The sequence below is a fragment of the Lepidochelys olivacea genome (genome assembly GCF_965140295.1).
Source record: "Lepidochelys olivacea isolate rLepOli2 genome assembly, chromosome: 2".
In the NCBI taxonomy this organism is placed as follows: Eukaryota; Metazoa; Chordata; order Testudines; family Cheloniidae; genus Lepidochelys; species Lepidochelys olivacea.
Window position 1 is genome coordinate 61,977,500 of NC_140412.1, and position 26,439 is coordinate 62,003,938.

The 26,439-nt window shown below is 39.1% G+C and overlaps 1 protein-coding gene across 1 annotated transcript; it reads left to right on the plus strand.

The window, feature by feature from the left end:
* The first annotated feature begins 1,987 nt into the window (after positions 1-1,987).
* Positions 1,988-25,578, plus strand: COPS5 (COP9 signalosome subunit 5). Its single transcript, XM_084619670.1, has 8 exons — positions 1,988-2,185; positions 2,614-2,848; positions 6,301-6,429; positions 7,950-8,015; positions 10,005-10,090; positions 15,573-15,684; positions 18,208-18,356; positions 21,712-25,578. Exons 1-8 carry the CDS (start codon positions 2,028-2,030, stop codon positions 21,794-21,796), a joined length of 1,020 nt encoding a protein of 339 aa, XP_084475796.1. The 5' UTR covers positions 1,988-2,027; the 3' UTR covers positions 21,797-25,578.
* Positions 25,579-26,439: the final 861 nt, after the last annotated feature.

The window sequence follows — 26,439 nt, forward strand, 5'->3', positions numbered from 1 at the left end:
TGCACATGGGACTTACTGCTCATGGAAAGCCTGAGTTAATAAAATGGGACATGATGAAAATGCAAATGTCTGGTTGTGAGCATCTGATTGCAGAATCAGAGTCCTACAGTGCATCCGTATAAGGTTCCAATCCTGCTTCTGCATCCATGTGGGAGGACTCCTGTGCCCAGGCAGAGCTCCACTGATTTCTACAGGGTCATTCTGCATTAATTCAGTTACTGGATTGGGGTTTAAGGCTGTAAAATAAAGTTTGACAACAAAATTAAATTTATTTAATGTTATGATTCATGTTACTTATTTCTGTCTCTCATATTTTATGAATTTTTGGGCCCTTGAGATGAGATATAGGAAGGGGAGGGATGGGAGAGTCTCCACTCTCCATGTCATATGGAAACAATATTTGCAGGAGAAGCTCTTTCAGTGTAAAGAGTGGAAGTAGAGAGGCCAATCTGACAAAAAAATATTGACGAAGTTCTCATTCTTGATTTTTACTCCTACTTTCTTTTTTATAACAAACTGCAAGCACAACTCCCCTCCCCTCCCCCCATAAATCACAATTGTGAAAACACTGCAATGAGAGTTGATTTACAAATGTTTTGTGATGGGCATAATTTTTCTGTTCATTGTCAGAAAGGTCCGTGATTACTATGACTCCCCTTCTGCAGTCACATACCTGTGATCATTCTAGAACAGAGATTATTAATAAGATAGTTGTGGATGGGTTATTACCTGCTCTCCTGCTGGTAATAGCTCACCTTATCTGATCACTCTTGTTACAGTGTGTATGGTAACACCCATTGTTTCATGTTCTCTGTGTGTATATATATCTTCCCACTGTATTTTTCACTGAATGCATCCGATGAAGTGAGCTGTAGCTCACAAAAGCTTATGCTCAAATAAATTTGTTAGTCTCTAAGGTGCCCCAAGTCCTCCTTTTCTTTTTGCGGATACAGACTAACACAACTGCTACTCTGATTCCTCCTTCAGTTACTTTCACCCCATGCAAGTTACACCTCTCCAAGCAACTTAAATTGATGGGATAAGTGAAGTAGCTGCATCCCTCAATACTGCCAACTGCACGAGCATTCAAAACTCATGACTTGCTCCCTACAAATCATGAGACTGGCTTAAAAATCATATTTCAAAAAAAATTGCGAGGGATTCTCTTATCTTCTGGATTTTGATCCTTTAGGATCTGCGTGGGTCATCTTTTCAACCTTTTCTTCACAACGAGGAGGGCAAGAATGTACTTTTTAAAAACAAAAGGTGAGCTTCTCACGCAATCCCATTTCAGGAGCTGGGGCTTTACCTAAAGGCATGTCTACACTACTGGCTAGATCAATGGGCAGCGATCAATCCAGTGGGGTTCAATTTATCGTGTCTAGTATAGCCGTGATAAATCGATTGCCAATCGCTCTAGTGTGGACTCTGGTACTCCACCTCAATGAGAAGCCCAAGGGGAATTGATGGGAGAGCGTCTCCCATCGACACACCACAACGAAGACACTGGGGTAAGTAGATCTAAGTACGTCAACTTCAGCTATGTTATTCATGTACCTGAAGTTGTGTAATTTAGATGGATCTCCTCTCCCCTCCCCACGTAGTGTAGACCAGCCCTAAGACACCAAATACCAAGAGACTCACGGTAAAATTGTGAGATTTAGCAACTCTTGCCCCCGGGCCCTATCTCTTACTTTCCAGACTTCAACATCCCTGTGTTGCACACGCGTGCGCGAACACCAGTATGGGTGTGAATACGTGAGCGCACCTGCGTATCCACCTGAGCGTCTGTGTTGCGTTGGTGACGCATCACCTCGTTGGCAGCCGTGCCTAGTTCTCTGAGCAGGGCTCGGGCGGCACTTCCAAGGCTGGTCGCTAGAGGGCGCGCTAACTAGGCTGTCTCAGGCCCAGTGGAATGTACCATTCCCGATCCTCCCCCCGGCTGCTCTAGGACATTCCAGGGTTAAGCTCCCCCCCCTCCCTTGTGGCAGTTGGTTTGCGCGGCGGCCCGGTCGGGCGGTGGGGGGATGGCGGCGGCGGCGGCCGGTGCCTCCGGGAGCGGGATGGCGCAGAAGAGCTGGGAACTGGCCAACAACATGCAGGAGGCGCAGAGCATCGACGAGATTTACAAGTATGACCGCAAGCAGCAGCAGGAGATCCTGGCGGCCAAGCCCTGGACCAAGGAGTGAGAGCCGGGGCCAGGGGCCGGCCGGGCGGGGACCGGGCCCAGGGGTGAGGGGCCGGGATACCCGGGCAAGGAGCGGGGCGGGCGGGGCCTGGGGCGCGAGGCCCAGGGAGGGAGCTCAGGCTAATGGGAGCGAGGTGGCGCAGGCCCGGAGGGGCAGCGGCGCCCAGGGGAGGCGGGGATGCAGCGCGGCTGCAAGGGGGGGATAGGGGTGGGGAGGCAGCGGGGGTCCGGGAGGGGTGGTTTGGGTCCTGAACCAAGGCGCGGTTCTGGGGTGGGAGGAGGTTGAGATGGGGGGCCTTGTTATAATAAACCCCAGCTACTTCCTCTCCCCTCTCCTGTGTTTTGCATGTCTTTTCTATGTCTGTTTTCCTTGTCAGATTAGATACTTGGGCTCTTGCTAGCGTCTCTCCGTTTTTTTCTTGCAGCAACCACTACTTCAGATACTGCAAGATCTCCGCCCTGGCCCTGCTGAAGATGGTCATGCATGCCCGGTCTGGGGGCAATCTGGAAGTGATGGGGCTGATGCTTGGGAAAGTGGATGGGGAAACTATGATTATCATGGACAGCTTTGCTTTACCGGTAGAAGGCACTGAAACTCGAGTCAATGCTCAGGCTGCTGCATATGAATATATGGCTGCATACATAGAAAATGCAAAACAGGTAAATAAAGAGACCTATGTTTTATTGCTGCTATAATGACACATCCGGTTGTAACTTACACTGGGTTTTAGGATAGTCTGTCTAGGTTTTCTTATAAAGTTCCATCACCAGGATATCCTTGCACAAGATCAGAATTAATAAAAAATTGATAGTTCTCTTTTTTTCTCAAATATGTTTAATATCTTTGTTTATCATATTTAAATATTGCAGTGTTCTTTCACCTTTGTAGATCTGAGTTCAAATTCAGGGTTGGGTCACCAATTAATTGAGTGTAATTTTCTTTACATTTCTGCTCATCACCTAGGAAATGTTTTTATGGGTGCAGTCAGTTGCTCAAGAATGGTATAACAAAAGAGCTTATTTCTTCACAAATTTAACACAGTTATTTGTGGCATAAAAACTAAAGTTCATGTCAAGCATTAAATCTTTGTATTTCACAACTATCTTATTTGGTTGCTATATAACACATATATAATAGGTATAGTGTGGTTTTAGCTACTTATTCTTTTTATATAATCTATTTTGTTTTCCAACAAAAGAATCTCTAAAATTCATTTGGGAATAAAAAATAAAGGAGTATATAGTTGTCAATGTTATTTACTAGTAGTTGAACTTTATAAGCTATGAATGTTTGAGTCAAGAAGGAACGATTAACTACTATGAAATAGTTCTTTCCTCCCGCCATACAAAGTTCCCATGTTGCATTCACATTTAGGCCCTGATCTTCCAGTAGGTTCACCTCAGACAGAATTGGAGCTTTAATCTCTGGTAGATCTGGAGAGTTTGTCCCAGGTTAGAGCTGCTCTTATATTCATCTGCCACATCATATACTTATTTTATATTAATCTCCCACTGAAAGTTTGATAATCCTGTGATGCAGAATGAGCATTAGATCCCATCCAGTTTTCCCAGTTCAATTAGTTTTAGTAAGGCCTTGTCTATACTTAAAAAAGTTTTACTGTGTTAATTATATCTGATGTGATTGAGCAGACCATTTCATTAGTGCAGAGTTCTACTAAAGTTAGTGATGGAGCTCAGATTGCAGGATTGGGGAATTCTTATGGAATTCCTGCTATATTTACACTTCATTTACTTATAGATTTCAGTATAAATTGCAAATTGGGTTAGATTATAATATGAGAAAAGAGCATACACGAGGTCTTTTTTGTTTATTAAAAATATAACTTAGACTGTAAAAAAGTTGTAATTTTTTAATGTGCTGCTTTGGTATGGCCAGTTCAAGTACCATTTAAAAAAAAAAAATAGAAACAGTTGTTGAGTTGGCAGTAGGGTCCTTTGCCCTCCAACAGGGGCTGGATATCCCCCCACCTCCTCCATTTCTCCTATCCCTGGGTAGTGAGCTTTCTTCTGGACACTAGAACTAATCCCAGCTCAGAGACCCCCTGGAGGCCATTTGGAGGCTGCCACCACCCAGGTTCCCCTCTCCCAGGGCACAGGGCCCTGTGAGAAGTACAAGTCCGTGCCCCACTCTCTGGGCAGCCATGGGAGGTGAATTCTTCCAGGTCACACGGGAGCTGCTGCTGGTGGTGATTAGGCCTAGCCCATGCCACCTGGTGGAGGTGGAATTGCACCTGGGTGGTGAGTCGGGTGAGCTCCCCAGGGATCTCTGCCCCAATCCACATATGTGCCCGGCCCTGCCTTTCTCATCCACCTCCTGTCGGGTCATGACAGAAGGGCATCTGGGTTTAATTTGAGTGAGTGGGTCGCAATGTCACTCAAATTTGCAGAAACTATAAAAGGCTGCGGTGTGTTTTAAAAGCTGTGGTTTCTCAACAAAATCGCGGAATGCTATTTTCTTACTGTCTTAAATATAACCTTATGCTTATTCAGACTGTTTTAGGTACCTCACTATCCCATTTTAAGTAGGTGATTTTGAAATTTATTTTAATCTAGCTTGTTTTGTCAATAATATATATATATGATATCTGAAAAAATTAGTATTCTGTACATTTGTTTGTTATAGTGATTTAGCTAATGTGAACATTACATTTTCATCTGAAAAATTAGTGCCAATTCATTTATAATAATCTTACAGGTTATTTGTAACAGAGTGAGAGAGACATTTTTTCTGCAGTCTGTTTACTTTGTGCTGTTGAGCACTTTGATATATAATCAGCTTCTCAGTTTTGTGGATGGTCACTTTTGCTATTAGTCTCATGCACTACTGTGATGACTTCATTTTCATTCACTGCTCAGTGAGGAGCTCATGTGCATGCTCTTTCATAGGCCCTGGTTGAGGGATGTTTGCAGTACAGGTTGAACGTCTCTAATCCGGCACTCCCTGGTCCAGCAACATCTGTGGTCTGGCATAGGCGCTGACTCCGTGGGTGCTCCGGGGCTGGAGCACTCACAGGGGAAAATTTGGTGCAGAGCATCCACTGGCGCCAAGCTCCCCTACCGCCCGTGCCTCTTGCGCGCCGGCAGCCCCGTGCTTACCTCCTCTCTCCCAGAGCTTCTGGATTGCCATGAAAAGCTGATCCACAGAGTTCAAGCTCCAGGAGGGAGGGGGAAGATCTGGGGCCAATGGCCGGGACCCCAGGCAAGGGACCACGCTGGGTGCAAAACCTGGGTGTGCTGCAGCACCCCTGCGCCCCTACTTCCCACACCTGTGGAGACCCGTTGGCACTCTGCATTGACCTCCCGTGGTTCGGCAAATTCTCTGGTTTGGCACCAGTCAGGTGCCAAGGGTGCTGGACTAGAGAGGTTCAACCTGTAATATCTGAAACTAGTTTAGTTTAAATTTTTTTAAATTAACTGATAGTAAGTTGACAGTGTTCCTTGATATCAGCTGAAGACATTGACTTCTGTGTTCATTTAATCAGATCTCACCTGTAGGGTTGATAAGACCAAAAAGTATTACTCTTCCTTGGAAGAATGTAGTGATGTATAAATGATCTGTTCTTCTCTCTGTATCTATTAAGCATGTAAACTGTAAAGCAAGTAAAAAGATGCTTTTATTTTACGCAAGATCCTGCTTCTGTTTAAAGTTGGTGGCTAAACATCCATTGATTACAATGGATGCAAATCAGACACTGTGTTCTGTCTTGTAGTATTATTTTAATGATTTGAGTTTCTTGTTTAAAACTCTGTATTTGTTAGAACTGGTTGGACTGTATAAATCCAAAAGCATGCACCTCTATTGCATGTTGGAAAAACCAATTGTTGGATGCCAGGAATTGAGTTGTTCGTATCAGTGTAGTTATAACTTTGTGCCATATGACTTCTAAAAACGTTTTAACCAGAGAAGGCTTAGGTTATTTAAAAAACATATGGGTTTGAAACTTGGCATAGTAGTGCATGTAGATACTTGCATTTTTTTTTCCCCATAATGTATCTGCAGTATGCTAAAAGCCCAAAAGAGGGCATCTGTCTCTTTCATTATACAAAGAGTCTTTTAATGTTATGTATTTCTTTCCCCTTCACTTCATTAGGTTGGTCGCCTAGAAAATGCAATTGGCTGGTACCACAGCCACCCTGGCTATGGCTGCTGGCTTTCAGGGATTGATGTCAGTACTCAGATGCTTAATCAGCAATTTCAGGAACCATTTGTGGCTGTGGTTGTAAGTATTAGAAGTTTATTAGTTAAGCATTCCCTAGTCTGACAAAATTGTATAATAACTTAATTTCTTTGTGTTGAGGTGAAAATATTTACTTGCAGTTTTTATCTAAATATCTATCTATATTTCGTTAAATAACTCTCTGATAGTGTTTGTTTTTTATGGGGGGGTGTAGAATCCAGGCTTCAGAGCAGTATATCTCCCTTACCACGCTTTCTAGGCTAAAGAGAAAGTCAAGACAATGGTATACAAACAAATTTGTTCACTGGGACTGGAGAGATTTCATTCACTGCATCATTCCAGGTGTAGTCTGTTAAAATCTTCTCTAATCTTAGATTAGAAACCATGCTTGTTACTTCAGCAAATAATTGAATAGCCCACACTGAGCCTTCCACCTTAGATCTAAAAACTTTAGTTCTGTGATTCTCTCAACCTTCTGTAGTAAGGGACGCTGAGTAAAATTGCTCACAAAACCGTGGTATTCCTCATATAACATGCATTATCAGTAAAGTCACAAAATTATCTTTTTTATATGTTCTGAGAAAATTCACTGGGCCCTCCAGCCCCTCAGGACTGCAGGTCACAACAGTTGAAATAGAAATTTAGCCTTTGATTTAAACAACAACTTTATATAACCACTTGCTCTAGTAAAGAGTGTAAACACCAACAAAAGAATGGAATTATTTGAGGAATAGTTGGCCGTCTAATTAGGATTGTGGGATTAAATTAGAAAAGTATAAACCAAATATTAGAAAAAAGTTCTGGACACTAAAATCTGTTTTGTTGTGGCATAGTCTCCCAAGGAAATGTTGGAAGCCCCTTCAGTTTTACTTCTAAAATGAAACTGGCCAATGCACTAGTAAATGTATTGTAGAGAGAAAAGGAGTACTTGTGGTACCTTAGAGACTTAACAAATTTATCTGAGCATAAGCTTTCATGAGCTACAGCTCACTTCATCGGATGCATTCTCCACTGAATGCATCCGATGAAGTGAGCTGTAGCTCATGAAAGCTTATGCTCAGATAAATTTGTTAGTCTCTAAGGTACCACAAGTACTCCTTTTCTTTTTGCGAATACAGACTAATACGGCTGCTACTCTGAAACCTGTATTGTAGAGAATAATCCTGCATTATGCTCCTGCTCTATTCTTCAAAATAGATTAGATGATCTAATAGGTATTTCCATCCCTAATTTCGGGGGGGGGAGGGGGCTTAAAATTAAAAGCAGTAAGTATCACCGTTGTATTGACTGACAGATTGCAACATTTTTATCACACACTATAGTACAGGATTTGCTGAGGCTGATACTAACCATTCTGTTAATGTAGAGAAGTGGGATTAATGGGCAGCTGTTGATGTTCCACTTTCTTTTCATGAGTGCTCCATATAAACTGATGTCAATTACAAAAGTGCTATGCTTTATTAGAGAACATAATGCAACTTTTTCAAGTTATAGTGATTGAGTGTAAGTAGATCAATAAGTATGCCACCTGCATATATCAAAAATCACCTATATTTTTACAGATTGATCCAACAAGAACAATATCTGCAGGAAAAGTAAATCTTGGAGCTTTTAGAACATATCCCAAGGTAAAAGTTAAGGTTAAAAAAAGTATGTGTATTATCAAGATTATTAAACTGTATATAACTAAATGCATGGGTCCCATTTTTAAGGGTCATTATTAAGCATGAAAAGCACGTTATCTGACCGGTCTTTCCTTTTTTTAATATTCTATATCTTCCTTTTTCAGGAAAAGATGTAATTTTTTCCTAACCTAAAATAAATATTAAAATATCATCATATTATGCATGCCTCTTGGAAGAAGAAATAACTTTGGTAAATAATCTGATTTCAGTTTCAGGGTTCCATTGAATTACTAACAGACATAAACAATAAATCTGGGTATTGTCATACTTAAATAGTCCTCTTTACGTGTTGTTTGTGTTTAGAGACGTTGAATTATAGTCTTCTTTCCACAGTTTTATTCCCTGTTGTATTAAATTTATTTTTAGATATTGGAGCTGCAACATAATTGCAGCAGTTAAATATAGTTGTGCTATTTCTAAAGTTTCTGCGGCATAGATCTATAAGAATTTGGATTGTTATAGGGAAGAAGGAATAGTAAATTTATGACTTATTAGTTCAAAATTCTGCTTTTGGCTACACATTTTTTTAAATCTGGGAATCTGTATTGAGATTGCTTTGAGAAAAGCAAGAGTCAGAATTTCATACTTTTATTTTTGATAGTCTTTTCAAAGAAATGCTGTTAGATTCACAGGATTAAAAAAAAAATCACATTTTGAAATGAAATTTTAAACTGAAAATAATAACATACATAGCAAGCTGAAGATATTTAATTTAACTGAAAATTATTTAAAGCTGAAATATAAAAATAAAACTAGGAAAAATTTAGATCAATGATAGAGAAATGAAAGTATAATTTAATTGATATATCCTCAAATATAATTATACCTTCCTAAATTCCAGTTAAGGCCCTCATCCTGCAAAGACTCACACACATTCTTATGCACTATGAATAGTTTTATTGGCTTCAGTAGGATCGCTCACGGTGCATGAAATTTAAGCATGTCTTTGCAGAATTGGGGCCTACTTCTGCAATGTGATTTGTTAGCATGGACCTTGACACTCATGCAGAGTACAGGTAAAGTCAAAAGGACTCTGGACATGAAGGTCTGGGCTAGTGTATGCTATTGTAAGAAAGTAGAAATATTATTGTCTTATGGAAGACACCAGTCTGGCATCACATTATAATTGTAAAAATATGTGTGAAAAGTTCCCCATTGCATTCGTGCAGTATTTTTTTGTTACGAATGAAAAGCAGGTCTGCATCGACTTTTTTCTAAACAAAAGGAAATGAGTATTTGTTGTTGTCAGAACTTATGTATGAACCAAAAAAAATCTCATATAAATACTTTCAGGGGACTAAACAAGAAGAAGAAATGTAACTTGAACTTAAAAAACAAATCACAGTTAGACATTCATTTTAGCAGAATGTTTTAAGAGGAGTAATGGAAATGATTCAGGTGGGTGGTATTGGCCAATTCAGTAGTTGTGAAGGCTGCTATTGACTAAACTGGAGACTGAAGTTTTGCGACAGGTACAAAGTGGGCAATAGTAGTGCAGGGTTCATTTCACTACTGTGCTAATGTTTGTCAATCCTGTTCTGGCGCAATCACTTCCAGGGACAATGAGTAGTCTCGTCTCCATGCCCCTTCCATCATTGCCCTAAGAGAAAATGATATGGCCATTTATGGTGGGGATATCTGCCCAATGAGAACTGGCTGAGACCAGCAACTTACTACTTACACATTTTTGCACATCCATCAAATAGTAATGACTATTAACCCAGGCCAGATGAACCAGTGATCAAGAGAGAAGATTCCAAAATTCATAAGTCTGCTGGGCCATCCGTTTTCCCTATGGAAGTTGTTGTCTTTATTGGGAACTTGAACAGCATTTGCAAGCAGCCTTAAAATGACTTCTTTCTTTTGCATGAAGAAATGTATTTATTACTTTTTCCACTTACTTTGGTGGTTTCTGTTTGTTTAACTTTTCAGGGCTTTAAGCCTCCAGATGAAGGGCCTTCAGAATACCAGACTATTCCACTTAATAAAATAGAAGACTTTGGTGTGCACTGTAAACAGTAAGTAACTCATGAATTATTATCTGAATCATGAGTAGAAGTTCTCAGTCTTTCTCCACCTTCTACCATGGCCCTAAGTGCCATGGTTTCTTGCAGTGACCCAAATACAAAAAGCCTTTGTTTTCTTTGTGCTGCTGGCTTTATGGAAAAGTGTTGCGAGCTGTCATTCAGCAGGGAGATGGTTTGGGGAACACTGCTTCAGTGAGTCAGATGAATGCTCTGAGCAGCTGTGTCAACGCAGCTAGCATTTTGCCATCTTCAAGCATTGCGTCTCTGGAGCAGTGTAGTGGGGGTGGAAAGAGGAGCTGCTGCAACGAGAATGGGCTGATTAGCATCAAAGGAGGCAGGAAAAAGAGCTGCTGTTAATTTGCTTTCCTTTAGTCTTAGAGGTCATTTGGTTTTAGCAATTTTTGCTCCATACCCGTTCTCATGACCCAGTTGAAGTTTGCAGTTTGAGAACTCTTGACTCAGAATCAGTGTTTAAAATAATTTTCAAATTCATATCATTGTCAGTTTATGATGTATGATATAAAATATTACTTAACACAATTCACTTGGGAGGGCAAGTTATCCTTTTGGTATATTTGGTACTTATGCATACAACTCTCACTATAATTAATGACAGGATTCAGAGTAACAGCCGTGTTAGTCTGTATTCGCAAAAAGAAAAGGAGTACTTGTGGCACCTTAGAGACTAACCAATTTATTTGAGCATAAGCTTTCGTGAGCTACAGCTCACTTCATCGGATGCATACTGTGGAAACTGCAGAAGACATTATATACACGGAGACCATGAAACAATACCTCCTCCCACCCCACTCTCCTGCTGGTAACAGCTTATCTAAAGTGATCACTCCTTACAATGTGTATGATAATCAAGTTGGGCCATTTCCAGCACAAATTGAGAAAACCTGGATTTGTGTTGGAAATGGCCCAACTTGATTATCATACACATTGTAAGGAGAGTGATCACTTTAGATAAGCTGTTACCAGCAGGAGAGTGGGGTGGGAGGAGGTATTGTTTCATGGTCTCCGTGTATATAATGTCTTCTGCAGTTTCCACAGTATGCATCCGATGAAGTGAGCTGTAGCTCACGAAAGCTTATGCTCAAATAAATTGGTTAGTCTCTAAGGTGCCACAAATACTCCTTTTCTTTTTATAATTAATGAGTTACATGTTGAATGATTCATATGTTGATGAAGGGCTAGACTCCAAAGGGATGGGTAGTTAAAACTCTGGAGAGGTGTGGGAAATTGCATTATTGGCAATAAATGTAGTCTTTCAAGGCATTCCTGTCATCATATTAAGAAAAAAAACACTTTTCCCTTTTCCAAACTAACAACTTGAAGGCCATGCACTTAAAAAAATAAAGCTTTATGAAAATCTCAGCTGGTAACTATTATTAATTATTTGCATTACCATACCAGGAGCAAAGTAGAAATGCCTGGCAAACACTTAACTGCTAGTCATTCTGACTATTCATTATAAAGCAAATGTTCTAGATCGGGGTGGGCAAACTACGGCCCGGGGGCCACAACCAGCCCTTCAGATGGTTTAATCCGGCCCTTGAGCTCTTGCCAGGGAGCGGGATCCGGGGCTTGCCCTGCTCCGTGTGTGCTGTGGCTCTGCGCATCTCCCGGAAGCAGCAACATGTCCCCCCTCTGGCTCCTACACTTAGGGGCAGCCAGGGGTCTTCGCATGCTGCCCCTGCCCCAAGCACCACCCACACAGCTCCCACTGGCCAGGGTTCCTGGCCAATTGGAACTGCAGAGGCAGCATGTGCAGACAGAGCAGTGTGCAGAGCCATCTGGCCACAGGAGGAGGAGGGACATGTTCCTGCTTCCGGGAGCCGCTTGAGGTAAGCGCTTCCTGGAGCCTGCATCTCTGATCCCCTCCTGTGCCCCTGCCCTAGCCCTGATTCCCCTTCTGCCCTCTGAGCCCCTCGGTCCCAACCCAGAGCACCCTTCTGGACCCCCAACCCCTCATCCCCAGTCCCAACCGAGAGCCCACTCCCCCAGCTGGAGCCCTCACCTACCCCAACTCCCTGCCCCAGTCCAGAGCCCCCTCCCACACCCTGAACTCCTCATTTCTGACCCCACCCCAGAGCCCTCACCCCCTCCTGCACGCCAACCCCCAATTTTGTGAGCATTCATGGCCTGCCATACAATTTCCATACTCAGATGTGGCCGTTGGGCCAAAAAGTTTGCCCACCCCTGTTCTAGATGAAGTTAGATTGTTTGTGCATTTCTGTGGCATTAGATTTTTTTCTTTAAATTTACCATTACCCTTTTTAATCTGTTCTCAGATAAATGGAATTTTTCAATTTTATAAAAATTGTAATAATTACCATAAGTCTCCCTCTCAAATAGCTAGTTAGTATCTGTTCTAAGTCATTGTCTTTCTTGAAGCTGCATGACAAGATTTACAGAAGAGGACTTCCAATCTTCCCCAGGGGAGGATAGCCATGAAAAAAGAGGAGGGGTTGAAATTGCAGACACTAATTATGCTTTAGTCTGTTGGGTGAGGAATTGCTAACACCATGGTATTTGTGATGTTCGTTCTCCTGCAATATGAATGAATCATTTGTACCACAGAAGATTAGAATAGTCGTTTCCACCCACTAGTATGTGTACCAGGACTTGTAAATCTGGTTTTAGTGACAGTTTCTTTCGGCTTCTCTTTCCTAGCTTAATGATGAGCTTCTGTGTTTGGGTCCTGGTGTGGTGGCAATGCCAGTGGGCACTGGGTAGAAAAGCAGAGCTACTGCTTTATAATCATATACACATGTCCAGCCACCACCCTGGGGAGTGACTGCATTCAACCACTTCTCAGCCATGAATCGGCCCCAGTGGTTGCACTTTTACCTCATCTTTGACTGCTATTCTATTACAGTACTTAGTTGAGAGGTCCTCTTTGAGGAAGAGCATGCTAAATAGGTTTTGTGTATTATACCAAATGCCATCTCCCTTAATTAAAGTGTCAGTTCCTAATGATAAGCACCTCAATTAATGTTGAAAAAGCATTTAGCTTATAAATTTACAAATGTGAAACTTTTGTAAATGTCTCTGCTTTTGCCATTTAATTTTTAAAAGGGAATTATGTTTGGCATGTTACTTCACATTTTAAATTTTTCTTCAGGTGTATATTTGTAGATATATGACCTAACACACACACACACAGGCTCTTCCATGATATTTTAAATTGGGCATCATTTTCCTTTATTTTTACTAAGTTGATGAAAACTATTTGTCAGATGATTAAAGCACAGGCCTGGGAATTGGGAGATCAGGGATCTAATTTTGATTCTGCCACAGATTTCCTTGGGCAATTCACCTTTGTGCCTAATTTTTCTGTAAAGTGAGGATCTTTCTCTTCATCACAACATTATGAAGTTTAATTTATCCATTTTTGTAAAAGACTTTGATCATCTCAGATGGAAGATGCTATGGAAATGCAAAGTAAAATAACTGATTTTTATTACAGGAAAAGTACAAAGCCAGTACAAGGGGGTTAATTGTAAAAGCACATTTTAACAGCAAAAATGGACCATTTAATATATCTCATATCTCTTGTTGCTGACACTCCCCTTCTCACTTATTGTTTTGGCTTTCTAGCTCATTATATGGTTGACTTGGTCAGCATTAGCAGATTTCACTTATAAGTGCATTTTTCCTAATATGGTTGAGTTTTACCTAACAGGTCTCCCAAGAGCAAGGTTAATATATCATTGCTAATGGATTAGTGGATCTGTACCATTTAAATTATTCAAAAATAACTTCTGTGCAGTGACAGAGGAAAGACTGGCAATAATTTTTTTTTAAAGAATGATTTAGTGATTTTAATTGGATAACATATAAGTGGCAGTTATAACTGCATCAAAATAAAACCATGTAAATGCTGTAATAGCCACACAAGAACAGGAAGCCCAGCAATCATTTAACTTCAGTTCTCTGATACTCAAAAAAGTGTACCTCATGTTCCAACTCCCAGTATGTTGCCTTTAGTACATAGATAGAAATGTTCTTGCATAGCTTAAAGTGAAGATTACCTTTTGGGCATGTCAGGTTCTCCTTTTATAAAATCCTACATGAAAGTTCTGTTTTCAGGAGCATCACATCATCCACCCTCCAACAGCCTTCTGAGAATTACTTTTAACAGATGTTTGAAAAATTGTAACAAAACTTAAAAACAAATGAACAGATCTCTTTTCTCCCCAGTCCTATTGCAGTCTTTCTATTCCTTGACAAATCTGATTTCTCTTCCTGCAGGCCTCAATCCATTTTGCAAGCACTTCAGAATGAGTACATCAAAAGAGACAATCTATAGAAGGCATGAGCTAGGGAGGACAGGAGGGTTCCTTTTGGTTTACACATTTAGGATGAATTCCCACTAATTGGAAAGGGGATATGTTCTACAGTTGGCAAGGCTTTCTATATACACCTGTATTTGTAAAACAGCTTAATGGCAGAAATAAGTATTTTTTTAAAATACCAAATCTTCTATTTTTTTACTTTCAGCATAATGCACATCTGAGCAGCAGAGAAGGTTGCAATATGTATTGTTGTCTTGTAAGATACAATATGAATTGTATTTAAAACAAAACAGGATAGCTTATCTTCCTTATTCCTTTGTTGTGAATTCTGTAATATCGGGAAAATCTGTCTTATTAACACCTAAGATGCATAACAAGGGATAAATAGGCTCTTTGTTAAGCTTACCACTATCCAACATTGCCACTTACCACATTCCACTAGATCAGTAGTATTTCAATTTACTTTTATCTATAAATTATAATAATATTTATGATAGCACCCAAAGGTTCCAAGCAGGATCAGGGCCTCTTTGTAATATGTACTATACAAACACTATTAAAAGGACAGTAACTGACCCCAAAGATCTTGTGTTACAACAGAACCTAATGACAGGTTTCAGAGTAGCAGCCGTGTTAGTCTGTATCCGCAAAAAGAAAAGGAGGACTTGTGGCACCTTAGAGACTAACAAATTTATTTGAGCATAAGCTTTCGTGAGCTACAGCTCATTTCATCGGATGCATTCAGTTTCGGAAACTGAATGCATCCGATGAAATGAGCTGTAGCTCACGAAAGCTTATGCTCAAATAAATTTGTTAGTCTCTAAGGTGCCACAAATCCTCCTTTTCTTTTAACAGAACCTAAGTGGATGAAGAAAACAGCATTTGGTTAGTTATAACTGTATTAAAACTGCATACATCAGACACAGGAGGGAAATCCGTCCTCAGAGAAATATTCATGGTGTAGATCTTAATGTGTGTTACTGTTGGACCCTAAAACATTGTGTCATTTGTCACATTGGTTGTTCCGTTAGTCTTTGCATTTTTGAGAAATGCATTTACTTTCTATTTATTCCTTTTCAGATGCCTGTGACCATGAAGATTTGATTGTAAAATACCCTACATCTTTGACTGGTAGCTAACTAAAAAATTTGCTTTTTTTTTTAAAATAGGTATTATGCTTTAGAGGTCTCCTACTTCAAATCATCTTTGGATCGTAAATTACTTGAACTACTGTGGAACAAATATTGGGTGAACACACTCAGTTCTTCTAGTTTGCTTACTGTAAGTAGAATAATATATCCTATAAGAGTTTAGGTACCTCTGGTGCTAAAGGTAGGGATCTCTGCAGCCAAAGGTAGTTTGCTTACTGTAAGTAGAATAATATATCCTATAAGAGTTTAGTACCTCTGGTGCTAAAGGTGACTCCTTGGAGCTAAAGGTAGGGATCTCTGCTGCAAATTGCTTAATGGAAGACTGCTGAGTAATTTTGACTCCAGATTTAGATTCTGTGCATCAGGTTTTACAAAACCAAATAATAAAGAGGAAGGTTTTCATGAACATAAATAAAACCTTTTCTGTAAACATTTTTCTGTTTTTACTATTTGATAACCAGAAAGTGAAGCTAACTAGTTTGTTCTCATTGTTTAAGCTGAGTTTCAGTTAAATCTATTTTTTAGTATAACATTTAGTATCCCCTTACTGCACAGTAGTAATTAGTATCCATTAAGGGTTACCAGGTATATAGGCTATATATTATTGATGGTATTACTAATTTTATTATAACTCCTTTTAAGCCATACTGAGTATCTTCAGAAAGGGACTGCTTTTTGTTGTAACCATGTGCCTCAAGTAGAAATTGTGACTTGACCACTAGATAACTACCATCCATTGCATTCACTGTACTTCTGTTATGAACATACTTTTTACTTTGGATTCAAATCTCATTTACTTACTTCAATAAAAATCCAATGCACGGTGATTATTTTAGAATGCACACATTCTTTAATATGTGTTTTTACTCTGCAAAGCAACTCTGTAAAATGATGTTGTGAGACTCCCTATTCTCTCAATTATTCCAAATCAAATTTACTGCATTTGCAAATAAAAATATTGTTCTTTCCTAACTTCCAATCCTGGAAACTTGAATAGGGATTTGAAAGTCAAACTTTGCTTTTTCCAGCTTCATGCCTAGTAAAAGATTCTGCCTACAGTAATACCTGTGCAACTCCAGTGGGCCAAACTGACACTATTTCATACTCTGTACAAGTCTGTTGTATTCAGTTGGATTGCACAGTTGTAAATTAGAGCAGAATAATATCCATTATTCTCAGTGAGGTTGCATAAATTGAACAGAGGGCAAAACTTGGTCCTTCATTTCTCTAGCAATGTTAATATCGCTTGGTTGAATTCTTTAACCTGTGAAAACTGAATACTTCCTGTGATCCATAGGAACCTAGTCTGTAGACATGTAGTTCTATATTCCTGTGAGCTGTAGGAAGAAATACCAGGTAAGGAACAGATTTAGGAGGGACAAGTAGGAGAGCTTCCACCATTTTGGAGGGTGCTACGTGTTGAACAGGAGAATTCAGTGCTTCCACACACCTTAGTGATGAAGTCAAGACTTTGCTGTGTCTGTGTTGGGCTCCATCTTCTGCTGCCACCATTGACTCTAAATTCAGTTGTGCAGCTTGCTGTGAATTCAGAGACACCCATATCCCACCATCTGTGGTGCTCCAAAATTTAGATCAGTGTATAATCTGACACCCAGGGAGCTGGGAGATCAGCCATTCACATTAGGCAGAAAGAAGGTTCTGAGCCAGGCTACCTGTTCAACATAGGGAAAGCTGAGGATGAAGATGAGGAGCCAGGCCTGGAGAGCATAGCAATAGAGAAAAACAAAAACCTCCTTTTAAAATAATGACTGTCAAATCATCAGGTTTAATATCAGACTGAGTATTTTCAACTGAGAGTCGTGGGAGGATAAGGAGGGGAAATGGGAATGAGGGGTTATTTCATGGTGATAGAATAATTTTAATATTACCACAGTTTTTCAAAGCTAGAAATTTTGACTGTTTAGACCATTTTTCCCCCTCATCAATATCAATTAAACTATCCCATTGACAAAGTTCATTCATTTTTTTCAGTTTTACACAATGCAAAATTCCACCCTGGAATGTTTTGCATGTTTTTCATTGGTAATTTTAAAAAATTACCTTCAACCTAAGATGTCTTGTGGTGTATCACACTGGGAGTAAATTTTTTTTTATGGCCAATTGATGAAACCATTAAAATGAGCTTATAATAGAAATACTGATAGGTCCTTCCCTGCTACCACATCTCTGAAATGAGACAGTAAAAGTGCTTAGCATTATCTGTCAATGTGCAGCTCTCTTTTTTTTAAGATTCCTCCATCCCCCAAAGATTTCCCTCTGCAAAGGCCAGCCACTGTGCTGATTGTCCTGGCCATGGATGACTAGATGTCACTTATTCTGGCTCCGCTGTTCCTGTATCACTAGGGGGGTGGCTCCAGAACAGCAAAGAGCTCCCACTCTCCGGGTCTAAATATTCTGCATACTTCATGCCCTCAGCTCTTGCTAGCAAGCAGTCAAAGGACTGAACTGGTCTCAGATGCACATCATTCATGTAGGTTACCTGTTGAGCTCCAACTGGTCTGCCATGCTAAGCCCAGCACTACTTAGACTTAAAGTATTTTGTGAGGTTGCTTACTTGTGTATTTTGTGCATAAATACCAACATGACTTACAGCTCTATCTATAATACATTTAATGGTATCTTATTCCAACAGAATGCTGACTACACAACTGGCCAAGTCTTTGATTTGTCTGAAAAATTAGAACAGTCAGAAGCCCAGCTGGGCCGAGGGAGTTTCATGTTGGGTTTAGAGACACATGACAGAAAATCAGAAGACAAACTTGCTAAAGCAACAAGGGACAGGTGAGATAATACATGTCTGGATTTTGTAAGAAATGCTATTCTGTTTTAAACTCTAAGTTCACATACTTTAAACTGTGATCTGTAGGGAATTATTCTCCAGTTCCTTAGCATTTTGGAGGAGTCAGAGTAAAAAATACACTGCTATAATTTAGAAATTAAAATATAGAAATACCTCATTTACATCACAAAGGCAATTACAATTTTTGTATTTACTACAGCGAATAAACTGTTTATTAACTGAAGCCATGAAGAAATCCCTTTGGATTTATTATGTATTGCAAAGCTTTTGTGTCATCTTAAGCAATCAGACAAGATGCTAGGGACCTTTGACCTGCTTCAGCATGGCATTTCTTTGGTGGGCCTCATAAAAATGACATTTCAAACTTCTGTGTTGGCTCCACTAAAGTTATTAACCAATTCTGTATTTCTAGTTGATCGGTTTTTAATCAAAAATATCCCTGTTAAAGTTCATTCAAAATATAGGCAATTTCTCAAATGCAAAAGGCTAGCTTAGGTTGAGCATCGCATTTCTTATTCTTGCAAGTGTGTTCCAACAACAGCAAAGAGGAGAGAAAAGAGTAATCAATATATACAGTAAAATAAGGACTTTTGCCATCCCTCTAAACAGCATTTTACAGTTCTGTCTAAACCATTTAGTCTTATAAAAAACTGAGGACTTGCCTTTCACATCTTTTGCATAAAACATTTCCTTCCACAAATGACCACGCTGCACCTGAAGTGGGGGTGAACATTGTCATGGCTTGCTGGAAGAGGGGTAGCAGTGCTTTATGGATGGGGGAGGAAGGAGGTCAGAAGCTGCTGGAAAAAGAGTAGGTGGGGGGTCAGTGTGGGCAATGCTGATTAATCTGGAAATGTAAGTGCGGAAGACTTTAAAAAAGGCAGGTTAGGACATTAGAAGACCTTCCTCCACGCATCAGGCAAGGCAGCACCCACTCTCCTTCCCCTCGAGGTGGCAAATATCATTTTGGTTAGGACCTGCTCTGGGTATTGTGCTAGTCTCTCCTTTTTAGGGGGGCTGGGAAGGAATTTTTCCTTCACCACCATATTGGCTTATTATGGTGAGGAGGAAAGGGGGTTAGGCTGTATATGACAACTCATTTTGTAAGAGTAGGGCAGATGTACAGTGCAGATGCTCCCTGGGGAAGACATCCAATGGCCAGATAAATGGCCTCGTAAAGGACTTAAAAAGGAGGTGCTGGCTAAAGGAATGGAATGGGGAAGGGCTTCTATGATTGGTACAGTAGGCAGCCTAGCCCACTTTAACCCTCCTAAGAGTGGGGGTGAATGGCAAGGTCGCAGCCATGGGTTGGCTAGGGGGACCTGGATGGAAAATGAAAGGGGTGGGGGAGCTGGTGGAAGCCCAGGTAGTTATTTGAATGAACATAGACTTTCCTGCACTGTGTACTTGTATCTGCATCTACAAGTTACGGTCTGATTAAATCCACATGAAGTGTGTTCTGTCCTCCTTTTGGTATAGCTGGACAAGGAGGAAACCTTTTAGGAAGACCTTTATGAAAATTGTATGTTTCAGATTAGTTAGCTATCCTGAACACAAATATAATTTTCTGTTATCAGTTAATGAACATACTATACCTGGATGCATATTATTTAAAATGCACTCCTGATACTTTCTTCAAAAATATTTCCTTTTTTTTGTTGTTGCTTTAAAGAATTACCCGACCTCCTTTCTGGGCTCTGAAGCTCTTAGGTGATCACCTGTTGCTTTTTCATTAGCTTTCATCAGTCGCCAAAGCAGTTTTTTTACAACTTGATTTAATCTCCAACATGGTTACATATAAAGTATATCTATGGCACTATTTAACTGTTGAACAGTGATGCTTTACAAACTATGAAATGTCTTCCTGTGTTGTGTAGTAAGAAAGAAGCATTTCAAGTAATTTACTTCAAATAAGTGTCCCTAGAACTCATCATTGTCCAGCTATGCTGGAAGAAGAACAGGAGGCACTGGATGTGGTTTAATTAGAACACAACTCTATTCTTAACAGTCTGGGAGTACCTAGCAGATAAAAGTGTACAGTTCAGGTAATTCCATGATCATTTTCATATATACCCACGGGCTTCCGTCAGCCCTTCCCCTTTTCTATCCTGGTCCCCAGCCAACCTGCAGCTGGGACCTCACATGCCATCCCCCACAAACACACACATCTCGAATGAGTGTTGGGGGGGCTATAAAAGCAGGGGGGTTGGCTCCCAGCCGTGCCATTCTAAGAACCCCCCCCATGTCTGTTCATTTAATACCTCTTAAATCTTTCACAAATCCATTTTATCGGACCGCTGTATCCATTCCCTACGGAATACCTGCACTGGACATTGACCCCCATATTTACATAATGAGTTGTGACATCTTAGCCTAACTCCTGTTCCATGTTTGCCCCAACTAAGGCCCCCTCCCCACGCGCCAACCTGCTGTGGGGAAGGCAGAAAAAAACTACTTTGCATTGGCTAATCTGGTCCATGGACCTATATAGTGTCCCCTCTCTTCCAATCACCTAGGGGAAAGGATGGGTCAGCGTGCCCATGCTAACCTGCTCTACAGTTGCTGTAAAAATCACACCATGCCTCTCAAATCCCTTCCTCTAGCAAGTGTGTTGACTGCCCCACCACTTACTGTACAGTGTGGTCATTACAGTTCTGGCATAGTTATTGTCCTTTCATATTTTCATAGCTTTTTAAGCTTGTTAATCAAAATGCTATTAGAATCTAGCGTGAAGAAGTTCTTGTGGGTGACAAAAAAGAACACTTAACTTTTTCAATCCACTGTGCCACTTCAGTGGCATGGCTTCAGTGAAGCTGGGGTTTCTTTCCTTTCTAATTGTTACAGGATTTGAACTGATCAGATATAGACTGTAACTCTTTCAGAGGTGAATGAGGGTGGTGGTTTTGTTTTGTTATGCTAAAACCATTAGCAGAACATATTTAATTTCTAATATACACTTGCTAAAAAAGCAAAGTATTGGAACTGATTTTCTATTACATGAGTTCAGGGTTTTATATTTCCTTTACTATAGTTAAATTAAAACCTAAAATAATGGATGGAATTCAGTTTCCTGTATTTTAGGTTAATGTCCTAAACTGTTGGACAAAAAGTATAGTCTGAAATTGGTTCTTGACATGTAAAGAACTTGTCAGTTTACCTTTTCAGATAACTAATAGCTTTTGGCAACAACAAAATTGATGTGTGACTTTTCATATCTGGACAGTTGTGAAGATTCATGGGGTTATGGGCACCCCGAACTCCTGAGACAGTCGAATAACTTATAATACAGTGACAGTTCGGTATTTAGCCAATGTTGAATTTATACTTGTTTTTCAGTTGCAAGACCACCATAGAAGCTATACATGGATTGATGTCTCAGGTTATTAAGGATAAACTGTTTAATCAAATTAATATTGCTTGAAGTGCATCGCCAGCTGATATGCATCTCCAAGGCTGAAAAAGTCATGGTTATTTCTTTCTTTTGGACATGTTCAGTTTTGGAATTAAAGTAAGAATGGATAATTATTCAGTTAATTTGTAGTACTTTCATCTTTCCCACCTTTTTGCCCAGTTTTAAAGAACAGATTGTTCTGAAATTTATTGTAAACTTTGTTCTCTATCATAAAACACAACCATTTTGGATAATTGTTTCAGAAGAAAAGAAAATGTGACTGTTATTAGATGCTTCTCTTTAGTATTTATATCTGTTATCAATCTGCAATAAAAAAAATAAAAATGAGCAAGTGATTTTTTTGGTAAACACTTATTTCTAGCATTTCATTTTTTTCTGCTGTTTCCCCAGAACAAATTCTTCTAATTCATCTAGTTTTGAGAGACAATAAAGCTAATTTAAGAAATTCTATTTTTGTTAAGAACATAATTTTAATATGCTTTCCCAACTCTTCTTTTAATTTTAAAACCTTGAATCCCTTTAGGTTAGTTTTTTAAGCAAAATTCTAATTGAAACATTAATCGCTTATTTTTGCAGATTGACTCAATGGGGGTCTGTTCTCATTCATGTATTGTAAGAATATCTTGCAGCCATGCCGTGGAATTTGTTTGCTAATACCCTACTGTGTTTCGTAGAAAAAAGAGTGGCAAATGAATGGAAGCCAGGGGAGTGATAGAATTATTAGTACACAATGCCCTAATGTCATCCAGATATGATTAGAGAATAGAAAATAAAATGAATGTAGTTATTCTTTACATACAACTCAGCAGTTATGAAAGAACAGTAATTCAGTGTTTGAAATCCCTGATGTAATTCTGTTACGGTATATGTGTATAATAACAGTATCATTAACCTCCTTATGAACAAGAAGATTGTGGCAAACAAAATGTGTATGCTAAAACTAAAATAAACATCCAGAGAAAGATGTGCAGTTGAAATATTAGTCTTCTGTGAAGTTTTTCTTTTGAATAAAAAAAGTTTTAAGTCTTAATAAATTATCATGCTTGAGATGATCTCCATGCAATTTCTCTCTGGAAGACTCTTGTGCTGTATGTACTTAGTGCATTGTGTATTAAAGTACTTAACTAAAAATAAGTGGATTCGATTAAAAAAACAAGGAAAAGCAGAAGCTTCTTGCAAATGCACAAAACCTCCATTTTTACTGAGTGCATAATTTGCATTTAAAGTGAGGGAGCATTAGGAAACAGTTTTTTGCAAGAGGGCTGAATGTGTCTCCCTCTTTACGTTTTAATGTTTTGCCTTTTTAAATTTAGTTTCTTGACTTTTTAAGAATTCCAAACAGTAATTGAAAATGTAAAATATAGCTGAGTAGTCAAATAACAAATTTGCAGTTAAGCCATCTAGTTATCAGATGATTACATAAACCTCTGTATATTACCATTATCCTTTTCCAACCCTCCCTCTGTTGCTTGTCACATACACTTGTTTCATGAAGGGGAAGAAGATGAAAAATGAATGTCTTGAAAAATCAATTTAATCTAAATCTAGGACTATAAACACTAAAATGCATGAATCATAATTGTATGCTTATAATTTGGTGTTGCTGCAGGGTTAAGTTTGTTTGGGTGCCTTTATGCTGTGTTTCCATAGTTTAAGATGTTTAGGTTTCTTTTAAGTTTATCCTTAATCCTGAATTTCCTGTGTTTACAGTGTTTATTTTGGGGATAATTTACAATATGCTTCTTGTAACATGCTGTAAAGCTTTATACCTTACATAATTGATATGTACTCTCAACCTTAACTATGCCCTCATGTCAGTCTTTTGTCTGGGAATTTTAATAGCTATTATTTGTATAATGCTTTTCATTCAGATGGATTCCTGTGTACTTTAAGCAGATATGCAAGTTATAAAATGGAATTATGTCACTCATGAGGAAAATCCAGGCACCTCTAAAGTTAAAATGTAGCAAATATTTAAGAGCAACATTATGTAAAATTTTAGAAAAGGAAATTAATTAGAACTTCAGGGGCAGCTTAGGCAGAATGTAAAATTACCTGACTTAAAATTTAGTAAATTCAGCGTAAATTCTTCTCCATAGGAAAAAATGCCGTGGGATCTGTAATGATCACAAGATGGTCAGTCATCAGTGTCTTCGTGGCCTTACCCTATGACCTAACACTGGCAACTGTAGGTTGTGCAGGAGCAGACACGCTGCTCACAGCTGCACTGTATGTAGTCCCTTTTAGAAAATTTAAAAAAAAACCTACAGCAACTGTATTGGGATACTGGGGAAAGTAATTTTTCCCCCAGTGTTTCCCACACAAGAACTCACAAAACTACAGTCTAGTATGAAACCCTTATCACATAGAATGAATGATATATGACAAAAAGCAAGAATACTAAGCACGGAACGTTTAGAAAATGGGTTTTTCTTTAGCTGTATACTAAATATCTCTTCGGAAACACAACTCAAGTCATCAGTGAGAATTTGCTCTGTAAGTGCTGATCTCAAGTTGTGACAGTACAAATATGTATGTAAAATGTTAGTATAATATAGCCTTTTCAGAAATCCTCTGTATTTTAGCATGTGTACGTGATATAGTAGTTTTAATAGTTACTTTTTAAAACCCTGGTTTCAGGAATTTAAACTTCGCTTGTTTAAAATGGCAATGAACTGAAACTTCACTTACATATTATCAGGCCAAATAGTTATTTTTATTTCATATAATAAAGACTTTAGACTTTCAGGTGCTATTTTATGATGTTTTAGCTAAAACATAGCAATTTTTTTATTCATCTAAATTTGACAAAAATATACAGACCTAAGCCAGTATTCATTTATATAATTTGTTTCATAATTTACTGAACACACACTATGTTTGTGCCCCATGCCAGGCTCTTGGTACTGTTCAGGAAATGAAATAGTAACTTGCTAGTATTTGGTGAGGCATTCATACCCCTATTCCTATTCCTGACTTGGCTTTTACTGAGGCTACAGTGCTGTTTCTTTCTCTCCAAGCTGCCCAACAGCAACAAAAGTTGCTAGCTGTCTTACATAAAGGCACATTTATGGGCATATTCCAGAACACAGAGAATCATAAAATGTATGGTAAACAGAATATAAACACAACTGGCCAACTGCTACAAAAAAACGTAGGGAGCTAGTCTCTAACCTAAATTTCATAGAATAGTGGTTGAAATGTGAAAACTTTGTGTTTGGACTTGACAGCTGCATGTTGTCTTTCCTTGGTATAGAAATGTGTGATCTTCTGTTTGAGGTATCACTTGTTTACAAATTAATAGATTACACAATTCAGTCCCTGGTATCATGCGTGTAGTGTAATTTGACAGCACACTGCAGTATTTCAGGGCATGTATTTCTGTTGCACAACCACATTTCATTTGATTAACTTTTTTTATTTTTAGAAAACAAATTTCATGTTAGAAATAAAAACAATTCAAACAAGCACAGTAGTTTCCTCAATTAGTGTTACAAAGGGAGGTGTTAGATGAACTTACAGACTTTTATGTTGAGAATTGCATTTGAAATCCCCATCCTTTCAGAAGTCGTCAACATTTCTCCTGTATCTCAGTATATGCTCAGATATTTCCAACCTGTGAGTACTATATTTTACTGCGTTGTATTAATTTTAGTCTGTAGAAGCTCCATAGCACAGGAGAAACGTGTATTTCTAAGTCTAAAAGATTAGAAACTAGGCCAGAATTATAGTTAGGATGCTAACCTCCTTTACTGTACATGCCCTTATTAAAGAAAGATCTTCTTAAACTACCTTTCAGTCTTGTTCTTTGATTATTGAACTATTCAAGGATGCACTGGTGCCCCACCAGAACTGCTATTGCTGCTTTGCAGTTCTCTGTTTAAATGCACACTAAATTCTGGCAATGGAGCAACTACCCCTACATCAGTGGTTCTGAATCTGCGGCCTGTGGGCCAATTTCAGCCCAGTCAGCACAGAGCTGCAACCCTTGTGACATCCTCAGGGCCATACAGGTAGTATTGGATGCAGCCCACAATGGTAAATAGGTTGAGAACCACTGCCCTAAATGAATCTTTTTGTTTGGAAGATGGAAATGTGCTGCTGTGAATAGCACATTGAACTGGGATGAAGGTGCATTTTGATTATATTTTCTGATTTGGATAGAGCCAAAGTGGTAGAATTGTTCGTAACCTTGAACAAAATGTTATGGTGGTTCTTTCAAAAGTTTACAACTGAACATTCACTTAATACAGCTTTGAAACTTTTCTATGCAGTAGGAAAATGCTGCTTTTTTAACCATCTAAATTTAAATGAAACAAGCATAGAAAGTTTCCTTACCTTGTCAATTTTTTTAACGTTCCTTTTATTTTTTTAAGTAGTTTACTGTGCTGTATTTGCTTTTTTGTTTTTTGGTTTTTTTTGGCTCTGCTGCTGCCTGATTGCGTACTCCCGGTTCCAAATGAGGTGTGATTGACGAGTCAGTAACTCTGTTGTTTGCAAGTCTGAGGTTCTACTGTATTATCTCTTCTATGTGAAATTCACTTATTTTTTCCAAAGCAAAAACATACAGCAAGTTTTAATGCAGTGGTTCTCATCTGATTACTCATTGTGGGCCACAGGGGCCAGGTGGCAGGGCAGTGACTGCCCTGGAG